Source organism: Solanum tuberosum, unplaced genomic scaffold, assembly GCF_000226075.1.
Source record: "Solanum tuberosum cultivar DM 1-3 516 R44 unplaced genomic scaffold, SolTub_3.0 scf00040, whole genome shotgun sequence".
Classification (NCBI taxonomy): Eukaryota; Viridiplantae; Streptophyta; class Magnoliopsida; order Solanales; family Solanaceae; genus Solanum; species Solanum tuberosum.
Window position 1 is genome coordinate 529,369 of NW_006238964.1, and position 13,669 is coordinate 543,037.

Consider the following 13,669-nt stretch of genomic DNA (forward strand, 5'->3'; position numbering starts at 1 on the left):
GATTGGTTAAATAATTTCAAAAATTTTTTTTCTCTAAAAAACAAGTTTTTTTGGGGGTGGGTGGGGGTATAACTTTCCAAATGAAAGTAGAAACAGGTTATATAAGCGACATCAAACATTAACTGTTAATTGTGTTCTCCTCACTCTTCAACACACTTCATCTTCACTCGTCTCTCATAAGTAATATTTATTTAATTATACGTAGATTCTTTTAGAAATATTTTTTTTAATGTAAAAAAACCACTTACTTTTTAAAAAAAAATATTTTTAACGGAATACATTTTCTTTTGTACCGAAAACACCCATAATCTTCTTAATTTCTTATTTTAGTTTTCATGAAAATTGAGACAAACATACCTTATCACACTGAGAGGATGAGAGACCCACCAACAAACAAATCAATCAATTAGGAAAATAAAAAATGTAATCAACTGTCCAAATGACTTTATAAGCCCTTATATATATACCAACACAATACATTACATTAAATAGTAGTTTGAAGATAATGCTGATAGGTCCCACTTCCCCCTTTGAAATCTATATAATTAGATAATGCATCGTGACAATTGACAAAACACCCAATATTAGTTTTCCCGTATATTAATAATAATATATATATAATAATTAATATCATCCTCTTTAGCTTACAAACAAAAAACCAAGGATTAACATCAAATCATTCGAATACTTTAATATTAATACAAGGCCTTAATTAGTTTGGTTAATACTGTATAGAACAATCAACATTTCATTTATAATTTTATCTTCTCTTCCTTGTTCCTCCATTATTTTTTCCCCCATACTAATTATGGCTGTGAGACACTCTTCTTTTGCTGCTACTCCTCTAATTTGGAAGAAATCATGTTCTAACAAAAGAGAAAATCCTGCACAAAGAGTAGTGTTGGTGTACTCATGTGCAAGTGATCAAAATATTTCAATCAAACCTACTGCTCTTCAGATCAGATCAACTTCAACCCCAAAACTTAAGGTTTTTTTTCCTTCTTCATCTTATATTGAATCTCAAGTAACACTTAACATATAAATTGTCACTACAATTGTTTACTGATATGTGTTGATAGATATTTGAAGATGAGTCAACAGGGATAGTTTGTTATAGAGATGAGAATGGAGAGATCACTTGTGAAGGATATGATGAAGGCCCTCGTTACTGCCAACAACTCACCAGATTTTGTTCTAATTCAAGGTACGTACGTATACGTAATAATAATAATAATCGTGTGATGAACAAGTAACTTATTATTATTATGTCTATATGCAGAGATGAAGAAATCATAGAGCTCCTGCAAAGATGCTGGCTTCATGTAACTGATTCTGCTGAGTTCAGTTAGGATCGATCTCATCACTTTCATACTACTGTCAAATAACACAATAAAACAGGGATTACTCGTTCCAGAGTCCCACCTTACTTGTTCAGTAGTGTATGCTGCTTAAAGGGCCTTCCTTTTCATGCTCAAAATGTAAAATAGTATCAATTATTAAGTATCCCATTGTTTTTCCTCATAACACACAAGTTACTGCAACTGGATTGGGTCAGTCTAAAGCTTTATGAATTTAAGTATGAGATAGGTAGATGCATTACAATTACTTCTTCAACCACACGTCCACCATCTGAAAACTTAATTCCATTAGCTCTGTTTCCGTTAAAGATTATACAGAGAAGAACATGGACATCAACCCAACGGGTAGAAATCAGAGAAAAAATATTACAATTACAAAAAATAAAATACACTGGAGGGGAAAAAAAGCAGTTTGCTACACCAGCTAAACTGTTCCAAAATCATGCATTCTATAAAATTGGCATTGATCCTTTGGAACTCATGTATACCTTGAATTTTACCCAACAAAAGGAAAAATAAATTAATGAATGTACAACATTATATCCACGGAGGGACACCTGAATTCTAAGCAGCAGAGACTTTCAACGAAATACAAGCCTCACAGTTCTCTGACAAGAAATCAAGTGCTCTCCCATTTAGGGAGAACGCAACTGGAATTGCGTTCCAAAAGAATGGGAACCGAAACTACTACAGATGTATGAACCTGGGATAACCAATGCAATAAACCCACTTATGTGCTCAATATACTGACAAACAGCATTAACAAATTCACTCGGCAGATCATCCACCTTGCATGTTCTCGTCACATAAATTAGTCAGCGACTTACTGGGAACAACAGATGTTGGTGACCACTGATCAGGGACCATCAGGAAATAGGTGGTCATGGCCTTTCGGAACCTCTTTTTGTACTGCTTAGGTGAGATTATAGTCGGTGGCGCATTTTTGGGTCCACCAAGGATCCCAGAGGCCTTAACCCAAGTCTCCAAGTGCTTATCCCACGTATATTGTCTCATGAAGTCAATAATCCCAACAACAAGCTCATTCTTCTCTTCATCAACCCCAACCAACAGTGAGTAATCCATCACATCAACTGCCTGCAAGGATAATTTACTCAGTTAGTCAAGAACCTCACTAACCTTGACCACAGAAGGAATTTGTTAGAAAGTGAGTATACACTTATATGCTGATTATAAGAAAATGTAACACATATACAACAGCATAATAGTCTTCAGTTAGATGTCAAAAAAAAGTTTCTCTTCTTGAGAAAAGCAAAGTAAAATAGGAAAGGAACAAATTTTCTTGTATGTCTGTATTTGAAATGAAAGGATACTTGACACTTCCCTCCAGGATCTGCATTTTTTTGAAGGACTGATTTGCTATGGAGGATATTGTTTCTAGTAAAAAATATTTTAACCACTTTCTCACCCCTTTCCTACTATCAAGCACACAAGAAGAACAGTGGACATTCAAATATTCTAGCTCTTTCCTTTCCATTCTTGGCACCCAAACTGTGGTTTAGGTAGGACGAAGATGAAGGGCTTTGGGAAAGGCAAGCATCTGAATCCTTATCTGGAGAAGAAGTGAAGGTTAAAGTGACCATCCCCAATTTAATCTTTTTGCGCAATGGAAGAATTTGGAGGGATTGAACCCAAATCTCCTCTCTATTCCCGTCATAATCTAATCTATTTTACTTATTTAGTTTTGGGTGTGGAATTGTGGGAAGGGAATGATAAGGTTCGTTGAGTCTCAAACACCCCCCAGATTCTACTGGACCGTCATCAATTGCTCAACTCCTTATGATTAACAAAGGTGTGTTTCCCCTCCCTCTTCCACACCCAATCCTAGTACCAAACACAAACTAACTTGTTCTGAATAGATATGAGAATCTCACGGGTTGGAAATGCTTCAATCTACAGCAATCCCAACTTACAAAGCTTTGATGGACCATCGCAGACAAGAAACTGTTACATGATCCAACCACAATAGGTGCAAGTAGTCGACAGTAAATTCATTAAATGTAAGCACAAAAACTTACAGCAAGAAAAGCAGTATCATTCCATACAGCTCGCTCCAAAAGTCTTTTTGCTTTGTTTCCAACAAAAATAGGTGAAGTTGGCATTGATTCAATCAAGTTCTGATCCAGCAAGACTTTGTTGCTTCCACTGGCATCAGGATTGTAACGAGACCTTGCAGAACCTTTCAGATCATAAAGCCTTGCCAGTTTCCTCCCAAATAGAAGGTTCTCCATAACTAGCACATCCATTTTAGATTCCTTTCCTCCTTTAAGCTGCTTTGATGACACCTTCACAGAAACCAATAGAAATAAAAACTCTAAACGAACGGATAATAATAAAATTATACAATATGCGTGTGCTATGACTAGCCAGAATACACAGAAAGGAAATAATGAACTGGTTATATCGGTAACTACATCCAAATACTGCAGCAAGAAATATGCACCCCATGCTTTGTGGTTCATTCACCTAGAAGGTCATGCTTTTAATCAGTATCACCTTAAGGGGTCGTTTGGTGTGAGGGATAAAAATAAATAGTGATGGGATAAAAAATTTGTATCTTGTTTGGTTGTCATGTTTGGGATAACTTATCCCACCCTTTATATCATAATGATGGGATAAGTTATCCCAGGATAACTTGTTCCCAACCAAACGACCCCTAAAGGATTTAACATCATCTGGCTTTAGAGTTAGAAGGCCATAAAGAAAGTAAATACAATCTCACAACCCATTAATCAAGAATCCATCATATCAATCATGTTTCCCCAGAGCATAACTGAAATTTGCCTCATAATTCACAACAATCAGATCATTATTTGTGCTGCGAGTCTAGTCACAGAGAGCTTTGTAAATTCTAAATCAGCAATTTGAGAAGCTGAAGTAGTCAACTTATTACAAATACCTGATAGATCCCCAGAATTTTTGCCAAACAAGTTGGACTCCCCGTGATTATTGATTCAGAAAGATATTTGAAATATTCAGGAGCAAATTTCATAAATGATTCCAGCTCTGTTTTTGTCACTTGCTTGATAATAAATCGATCATCCAAGGTTTTAGCAAAGAAAACGTTGCTCTTGCCTCCTTGGGCCCCCCACTTCTTACAGCGGCTAAGAGATCTTATGAAATCCATCTCTGAAGGACAACATATCCGCCTCAAAGCTTCAAAGCGCTTTGCATAATAACAAGTCACTGAGTATTTCACTTTCCCCAGCGATCCATCATCTCCAAAAGAAACTCTGGCATGCAGTGTCTTTGTGTATGAGAGTGGATCCAAATCAAAAGAGCTGCGAGAAATGGGCAAGGACAAGAGACTCTCATCCATAGATCCAAGACTTCTGTAGGATTCTAAAACCATTTCATCAAATGATTGAGGGGAGTGCAGATTACTGGAATCCAGTGAGTGGAACGAAAAGTTAGAGTCCAAAGAAGCATCCTTAAATTTCTCAAGCTCATCGGATAGTTGAGCATGATAATCATGAGACGCTAGTGCATAAGATATAATACTAGTGGGCTCATCATCATACACTGGTATAACAGTATCATTAACCCCAACAGGTAGGAGCAATCTTGCTCCACTTTGGGCATCTGACTCCCGAAATGATGAAATGTAAACTGGATTATATCCCCCAAGTGGATCCAGTTTCTGAGCACTTGGTAAAAAGTTTTTGTTCAGCATCCGGTAGAAGCTAATAAAAGGCATACCTAACCAGCTCCCAGCGTCTTCCATGTTTTCGGAGCCTTTAGAGGCTAATAGAGAAGGAGATTGAGACAGAATAGTCCCATGGTCTTCAGTATACACTTTTTCCGCCATTCCAGTTGTCAATGTATTCACCAGAAGTGGTTCAGAAGATTTACAGGTATCACCCTTTATCACTACAACACCGGAAGTTGTTTCACCAGTCCAAGCTGCCTCGAGAGTATCTGACAAACTCTCCATGTTTGGGAACTGCCCAGCGGATAGTGCTCTTTGCCGCTGTAATATGGATTCTTCTAGATGTGATCCACAGAAACTTTTTGTTGCAACAGGAAGACCAGGTGGTTTTTCGATTGCACAATCAGCATCAAAATCAACTGCAGATTCTTGATGAACAGCATCCACGTGACTGTTTTGGCCAACACTTCCTTCATCCCCATTTTCACCAGCCTTTAAAATTGCAGGAACAGATTCAGAGCTATTAGGACATTTGCTGGGATCAGCACAATTATCCAGATCAGTGAACTTATCATCACAAACCAACGGTTTCTCAGGTTCCAAAGAGGTGACATCTCCATTAATCCAATGACTCTTGTCATCCATACTGGCTGCATATACTAGACGGTGGTCCCAAACATAAGATTGAAAAAGGAGCTGTCTTCTCAATCGATTGATCTCCAAAATATCAACAGACTGCCCCTTTTTCACTTCCTCCATCAGAATTCTCTGGAGAGATTCCTGCTAATATCAAAAGTGGATTAGAAATATCCTCTAAGATCAGGACACACAAGTTAAGCTTAACAATGCAAATCGTTAACAATGAAAACAAACAATACAATATCTGATGCATCAGACAGTGTCGGTAGACAGATTGCAACACAGACAGCAGAGAAGATAATATCACCACAGTTTGTATTCCCCAAGCATGACAAGGTTATAAACCCGCAATCAAACTGACATAGGGAATTATATATAGACCTATTTGTCAGAGAGGTTACTGGTCTCTCAAGAAAAAACAAGTGGAGCACTTAAGTGTAATTACCAGTAGTCAACATCCAACAAGCACAGAGAAGTAGTGCTAGGGAGAGAGTAGTTAATGATGTCTGCAGGACCATGTAGGTTAAACAATGGTCAATTAGTGATCACTGAACCCTACTCTCAAGTCTAATTCGTTAACTCATACCTCAAATTCTTGTTTCTCCTTCTGCAACATCCCTTCCAAATCAGAAATCTGACGTCTTGCTTCAGGTACATTAATGCTGCTGTTAAGTTGTCTCCCAGATCTCTTCTCTACCAAAAGCCGAATTGCATTCAGAACCTCAGCGAACAAAAGTTCAGCTCGGAAAATGACCTGCTTATATTACAACAGCAAATCAGTAAAGGGAGATATCAGATGCCAGCAACTCAAAATCCAATCGCATTCTTTGTACCTCATTCACTTCATGTTGTATCCATTCCTGATTCTCATAGTTGAAATCCAGTTTTGAGGGAGGAAGGTATACTGAGTGAACATCAATGGATGCATAGCGAAAGCAAGCAACCATCTTCCCGAAGCTGCAAAAGTTACAAAATGAGTATTGCAAAATATACTCAACGTGTCAATATTTTCCAGAAAGATATATTATCATCATAGCTTAGTCTTTTTGACCATTAACTCTAGAAAATCATGCCAACATATTAAATATTGTGTGTGACCAAGAAGGAGAAAGTGTTTCATACTACCAAGAGAGTAAGATCATACCCGTAAAATCGAAGACAATCTCTATGTAATAAATGACCACAGTTTGCCACCCTACTTGCAGCTGCATGGTTTGAAAAGCTAAGTTCTAGAAACTTCCCTAAGGACAATCCCCAAGCAGCATCAGACATTACTACTCTCCGAGTTGCTGGAGGAAAGCCCTTATTATCGCGTGGACATTTAAGGCATCTGCGCCACATCCATATTTTTCCTTCCTTTTCACCTGGCAAAAGAATTTCCAGCAGCTTCTTAACAGAAATAGTTAGAGTACCCTGTCGGTGTGTATAACACTGAACATGAGCTTCTGAAGGCATCTCACATGAATGGCACCTGTAACTCTGAGAACACAAATTGAAGAAAAAAAAAGTGAAGATCCTTTCAGTCACCTTGAGCATATTGGAAATGTTTCTAGCATAAAGAAAGGGAGGGAAAGATTACTTGATCAAACAATTGGTCTCGTAGAAAACGACCCAATGGCTTATCTACGCTCCCATAGTATTTAATCCGAAAGAGACGAGACTTATCACAGACAGTTCCCTTCCAAACACATCGGGACGACAAGGAAACCAAAATGCTTTGATTGTCGGATGGAGATGGAGAGAACTCTTTCTTCAAAGAAGTCAATTCATCAGGGGCGTCTTCCCCAGCTTGGTTCACATCCATAGCATTGCAATCATTTTGAACACTCTGTGACAACAAGTCTTGATCAACCTCCTGTGAAGGACCAAAACTAGTAGAAAGGAACTTGTTTCCATGGGCATCTTGGACATCGTTGGCTACTGATGCTTTTACCTCAGAGCACTTCATCATATCCATAATACCTTTGACAGATTCATGATCAAGAGAGGGCTTGCAGAAGGAAGACAAGGTGTCTTTAGTAGCACACAAGCCAGGAGACTCTGACACACCCATTTTCTGAGCACAATTGCTGACAGCCTTGACCAGGTCAGTTGGCGGAGCACTCATTGACCTTTGTGGCTCACTGCCAGATAGCGGCCCTAGAGTTTTTTCATCGGCAGGAATCATAAAACCAGGTATAGTTGAGATGGATCTGTCGATTGTTGATGGTTTATCTGGAAGTGCCACAGTTATCGAAGAATCCAAAGGAAGTTCAGGAAGCGAAGCTCCTTCATCAGCAAGAAAGGATGTTTCTAAAGCCAAATGATAAGCCGCGAAAATAGAATATTGAACCACACGCTTCACTTTCTTCAATTCATCCCTATTTGCACCACGGAGTAATATCTGAGACAACCCATGCAAAGAGAGCCAATTAAATATTTCAATATCCAGGGAATACTTCAAAGATTTTTGTTAAAAGAACTTGGTCCTTTTCAAAAAGTAGGTTTCAGATAACTATTTAGATCATATCTAGTCAATAGATAGTTATCTACATCTTATTCTTCTTGTAATTATAATAAACTTACGGTGCATCCCAGTGGCTTTGGACAGCCTTCAAAGTACATCAGTGTCTTTACAAGCTTCTTTCCAATCTCTCCAGCTGTACCATGTTCTTCCAAAAACTTCTCAACATGAAACATGTCACAGTATCCCATCTTTTGAGATGAGAGATGATCTACTGAATGAACTATTTGACCACCAGTGCAGCGAGCTATACGCTCCAAGACTGGTTTTTTGATGTTTAAGACAAGTGATATATCTTTTTCCAAGAGGTACTCCTGTGCATAGCGAGAAACAGATTTTTCCACCAGAAGGACATCTGGATTGTGTGCATCAATTTTGGCAACAGCCATCTTCAGATGATCCATTTCCTGAATAGCAAAAAACATGTTTAAGCACAAGAGCATAACATTATTAGTTAAAAGTCTTTGAAGAAAAGGTAAAATCATCAAAACCTGCTGCAACAATGTAGCGAAACTTGATAAGTGGTTAGAGACGCGCTGGTACTCGAGAGCACCTTCGAGGATTACTATGCGGGCTTTCTCTACTTTTGATGTCATTCGCCGATGAGCTACATTTTTCTTGCAGACAACTCCTTTCACCACAGCACTATTTAATGGAACGAGTTCAAATGAGAGAAGATATAACTAAAAATGTACACAATAACAAAAGGAGGTGAAGAAGGGCAGATAAAAACACAAGAAGAAGAAGCAAAAACATAATCACAAGAAATAAAAGCTGCCCAATTATGCCACACCCTATTTATAGCTAGCACAATAAGACAAGTTAATCATAGGAAAAAGCAACCCCGATTCTAAACACCTCTACTCATTGAAATGCTACAACAACTTCACCAAATATTAGTCGAGGGCAAAGAATTGAAAGTTTTAAGGGGGGGAACACAAGCTGTCTCACCAGACACAAATGACTCACACGCAAAGAGGGAGGGAGGGAGGGGGGAGACAGACAGATAGTGAGGGATTGTGCATGCAGATACATGAACCACAATAATGCTCCAATTCTCCAATTTCAGAAGTTGTGTAGCTACTAATCCTAACTCCATGCAATATAAGAGGCAAGATTCGAACAAAGAGCTGAGCAATATAGTGCACCAAAATGAAAAACTTTATTTTGTTCACCTGTCACTACGATGCCCAGATGCAATACACTTCACCTTTACATATCCCCCAGGGTCCATTCCCCCACCTTTGCTTGTGTCTGGTTTCAAAAGTGTTGCAGCTTCCCACGATAGGGATGTAACTATCTCCAACCAACTCTCTTTGTCGTCTTCCTCACCAATGACAAGTTTTTCAACCTGCATAAGCTGAGACACTAAAGCCCTGAAGTGGCCATCAACAACATTCTTGACTACCTTCTTTTGCTCTTCATTTGATCTGTCCCTACCTCTATACTCACCACTTCCAAAACTGCTTGACGCATGTAAATATCCCCACTCTCCTGCAGCATCTCCATCATCATCATCATCAAACAGCATTCCTTCCCGTTCATCTTCTTCGTCTTCTGGTTCAGGTGGGAGCCACAGAATTCCACTGCTTTCAAAATCCACAGGTTCCAGATTAGCATCTTGCGCAGCATATAGGGATGATGAAGCTTCACATTCGTCACCAATATCCTGTTTTACAATCTGCTGCACTTCTTCAGAAACTTGGGGATCAAATTTATTCTGCGAGGACAAGCTGCTCACACTTTTTTCATCAGTAGCTTCCCCATTAGGATGAACTTTATGTGATCCATAGTCCTTATCATTGTCATCATAGTCAACATAGCTAAAGTATCCATTAGTCTGAGAATAATGTTTTCCTTGGGAATCTAACTGGTAAACACCATACTCATCATCTTCATCATAACTCCTGATTCCAGAAAATAACAAGAAACAGTTAACTGAAGTGAAATACATGTCGACCTCAAGTAGCAAGAAGGGCAGTCAAATAGAGTAAATCAATCTTTAAAAATTAAAACAATCTCAAATAGGAAAGGGAAGTTGGAAGTGAGTTTACAAAAGCAACGAGGAAAAAACATTATTCTCAATAAAATCCAACTTTCATCACATCACTAGAAAAGTGGAGCTAGATTTCCTATTTTATTCTCTGGACTCATGAGCTCATTGAGGAACGAAAGAAATAACTATGGAAGTGAAAACAGATTATTTCTCCCTTCTTTTTTTTTGAAACTGAGATTATTTCTCCTTTCTCTATTCAGCTTATTATCTATTAGGGTCAAAGGAGATTGGTCAGGTACTATCGCTGGTTAATTATCTTGCAAGTTGCATGTAAGAATAGCATCAGGTTTCCTCTGACTAGTCACTGCTTGGGTATAGCTGGCCTTGGGAAAACCAAGTCTTGCAATGACAACATATGTGCCACCATAAAGGCCTTGACCAGGCAGCAAATATCAGCACGGCCTTTATAATATTGCTTCTGATATTCGTTGTTAAAGAATTTCCATCCAAAGCACATGATATTTCTAATTATCTTTTTCAATAGTACTTAAGAAGGGAAAATGTTTGAAACATGGGTTTAACTAATGCCACTTTTGGCATACAGAAAAATTGTAGAATCAAATCTGATAGAGAGGGCAAAGCCTGAGGGTGATCACAAATAACTCAAGTAAGGCCAATCTACCTCATTCACAATCTAGTATAAAAGATGCCTAAACCATTACAGGTATCTACCTATTAACATTTGAGAACAAAGAAATGACAGATGTTGCAACTTGCCAAGGTGAAAAATCAGTAAAGATGTGAAGAAAAGTACCTAGTTGTGCAAAATGAAAATTGGTTTGTCAATGGATCCCCGATCCCTATATCAGCAGGATCAGTGCTCCTTTTTGCTGTAGCAACATTATTTTGTCTGACCAAAGAAGATTCCATTACTGCTGATTGGCATGAACTAAGTACAGGAGAGTGTGGCACTGAAGTAATGGAACTGCTACTACTGTCACCAGTTCCACTAGATTTTACGCTGATAAAACTAGCCGCAGAAAGGAAAGTATTGGAATCCAAGTTAGAAACCTGAATAGCATGATTAAAACCTTGCTTCCATTGCTTGTAACAATAATGACAGACCCTGACCTTTTCACACTCCTCTTGTAGTAACCTTGGTTCGCGAGGTGGTACAGGAATAGAGTTAGATGTGCACTTGGCACAGAAAACACGTCCACAAAGTCGACAATGATGCCTCCGGTTAAACAATGTGAACAAAGAATCACACTCATAACATACCCTACAGCTCTCGTCGGGCATCCAAAAATCCCTCGACACGTCAGCAGAAGAATCCCGCTGAGGGATCCACGATTTCAGCAACCCTAAAAGATCAAGAGATGTCCTATCCATCAACAAATGAGACCTTCTGTGCCTCTCATTGCTATACTCTCATTCATTTACGACCCTCATATCCAGTTCCTTATACCAAAATTTCCCTTAAAAGAAAGTATCTGATCCAAACAACAATATAAAACCCTTAACAAGTTGACCACACAATGTCTTCACTGATTACAGAAAAAAACCTTGGTGCCTCAATAACAGGCTGCAACTCCAAATACTTCCGCAGATCGGAATTCTCGGAACGACGACACAAATCACCAGTTTACAGGTTGATCAAGTACACATCATTCAACAAAAGCCCTAAGCCTAGAAATGAGTATCCACTCAAAAAAATCAAAAATTGTAATCGAAAACAATCCAAATAACAAGAAAGATTTAAGATAAGCAAACCTTTTTATAGAGCGCAGACAGTATATATGATGAGAAGAGAACACGCTATTCTGGATAAAAAATATAAACCCAACTGTCGTCAAATCACTCCGACGCGGAATCCATAAAAGCCGCAATCAATTAAAAACCCCATCTTTGTCACTCCAAAATTAAAAACAATTCGCTCCTGAAATTGAAACATGAATAAAAATCTTCGCCAACAAAAATACAGCTCAATAAATTTTACAGAATTAAGTTAAGTGGATAATAGAGCCGCCATGAGTTCACCTTTTCACAGCAATCAATCAAAATTAGCAGAAACAGATGAGCAGATGAAGACAAAAACTTCAGTTTTACTGCGCTATGGTTTATGCAATTGGAGGATTGTGTGTGACGCCGCACAAAACTATTTTACCCAATGATAACAAAAATACTGGACAAATTGTTACTACTATATATTTATACTACGCCAGTCAAATCATCTTTTTTATTTCTTTTTGGCTCGACTTTTTCTTACAAACTGGAGTTAATTAGTCTTTTTTTTTCCTAAACAGAAAATATAGTAATTTTTGTCTGAAAAAAAAAGGTCAAACTTAAATGGAGAATCTTCTTCTTCCTTTTTAATCTCTCCGTCTCAAATCTAGGTGGCACATTCAGAATCAACCAAAATTTAGTTTAATCTAGTTTTCTTATATGAGTATTTTTTTTAAAAATATTATCTTTAAAAACTTAAAATTTTTAATATTCAAATTTAAAATCTTAAAATTTTGGTGGAAAGAGGGAGTAAGTTTTTTCTATCGTGAAGTATGGATTACGATTTACGACTTACGCGTAGTGAGATGGGAGATAATTGGTGGACAAAATATTTACAACTGGAGCTCTCTCCATGTTGAAAATTTTAGTGGTTCATTTACTTTGAGTCTTTCAGCCTAAAGAATAAACAAAGGAAATAAAATGTACTAATTACTTTTTTCTTTTGTAAAAGTAAAATTGAAAGTGACTTGATTATGCCAGCATAGTTGCAGAATGTGATGCAAAACAAATCAAATTTGACTTTATTTTATGACTAGGATCTGAATTATCACGTTAAAGTGATTTTTACTCGTCTTGACATTTTCAATTAGGAGCAACTTCAATTTCAAACTCGTATCTATATATTTAGAAGATTTTACTAAATTAGTTTCTCGGTTCCAAAGTTTGATTTGGCATGAAATTTAATAAAATCAAATAAAAAAAATTCAGTGTTGTCATTTTAAATTAAAATTATGTTAAAATATCATTTATTTTGTGGTCCTAAACATATTACGTGGAAAACTGAAATTAAAGTATTGAAAAAAAAGTGATTATTTTTTAAACAAATTAAAAAGAAAAGTAGATCATTCTTTTTTAAATCGAGAGAGTATTTTTATCGTTTAACTCTTTTTTTATTTCCGAATCATAACTAATATTGATAAATTTCAGCAAATAAAAAAGAGAGAAATTAAACCAAATATTACTTTAGTGTGTAGTTTAGTTAATTAGTTGCCTAACATTAAGTAATATGAATGCAGAAATTCGACCAATTTGTGCCAACCGCGTATCATTTGGCTGATTTACTCATCACACAAGTAATTCATGTATTCGTGCTTAGCTGTACAGCGGCATAATACTAATGACTTATGGTAAATAGTTGTCGTGATAATTTCAAGTGACAAAATTATCAAAAATAAAGAAAGACAAAATTAGTATTTATTTCAAATATTATAAGGAAATAA

The 13,669-nt window shown here is 37.2% G+C and overlaps 2 protein-coding genes across 3 annotated transcripts; one reads left to right on the plus strand and one right to left on the minus strand.

The window, feature by feature from the left end:
- The first annotated feature begins 727 nt into the window (after positions 1-727).
- Positions 728-1,541, plus strand: LOC102589409 (uncharacterized). Its single transcript, XM_006342837.2, has 3 exons — positions 728-988; positions 1,080-1,204; positions 1,280-1,541. Exons 1-3 carry the CDS (start codon positions 809-811, stop codon positions 1,347-1,349), a joined length of 375 nt encoding a protein of 124 aa, XP_006342899.1. The 5' UTR covers positions 728-808; the 3' UTR covers positions 1,350-1,541.
- Positions 1,542-1,630: 89 nt separating this feature from the next.
- On the minus strand, positions 1,631-12,344 carry LOC102589738 (1-phosphatidylinositol-3-phosphate 5-kinase FAB1B-like). 2 transcript variants are annotated; one of them, XM_006342838.2, is made up of 13 exons: positions 12,204-12,344; positions 11,937-12,102; positions 10,978-11,852; positions 9,343-10,074; positions 8,659-8,812; positions 8,230-8,574; positions 7,244-8,047; positions 6,809-7,143; positions 6,498-6,621; positions 6,251-6,418; positions 4,276-5,808; positions 3,395-3,661; positions 1,631-2,453 (listed from the first exon to the last, which is right to left on the minus strand). In XM_006342838.2, exons 3-13 carry the CDS (start codon positions 11,553-11,555, stop codon positions 2,139-2,141), a joined length of 5,355 nt encoding a protein of 1,784 aa, XP_006342900.1. In that variant the 5' UTR covers positions 11,556-11,852; positions 11,937-12,102; positions 12,204-12,344; the 3' UTR covers positions 1,631-2,138. The 2 variants fall into 2 exon arrangements, with proteins under 2 accessions (XP_006342900.1, XP_006342901.1); XM_006342839.2 differs by having other exon boundaries at positions 4,276-5,805; positions 12,204-12,343.
- Between the last annotated feature and the right edge of the window lie 1,325 nt (positions 12,345-13,669).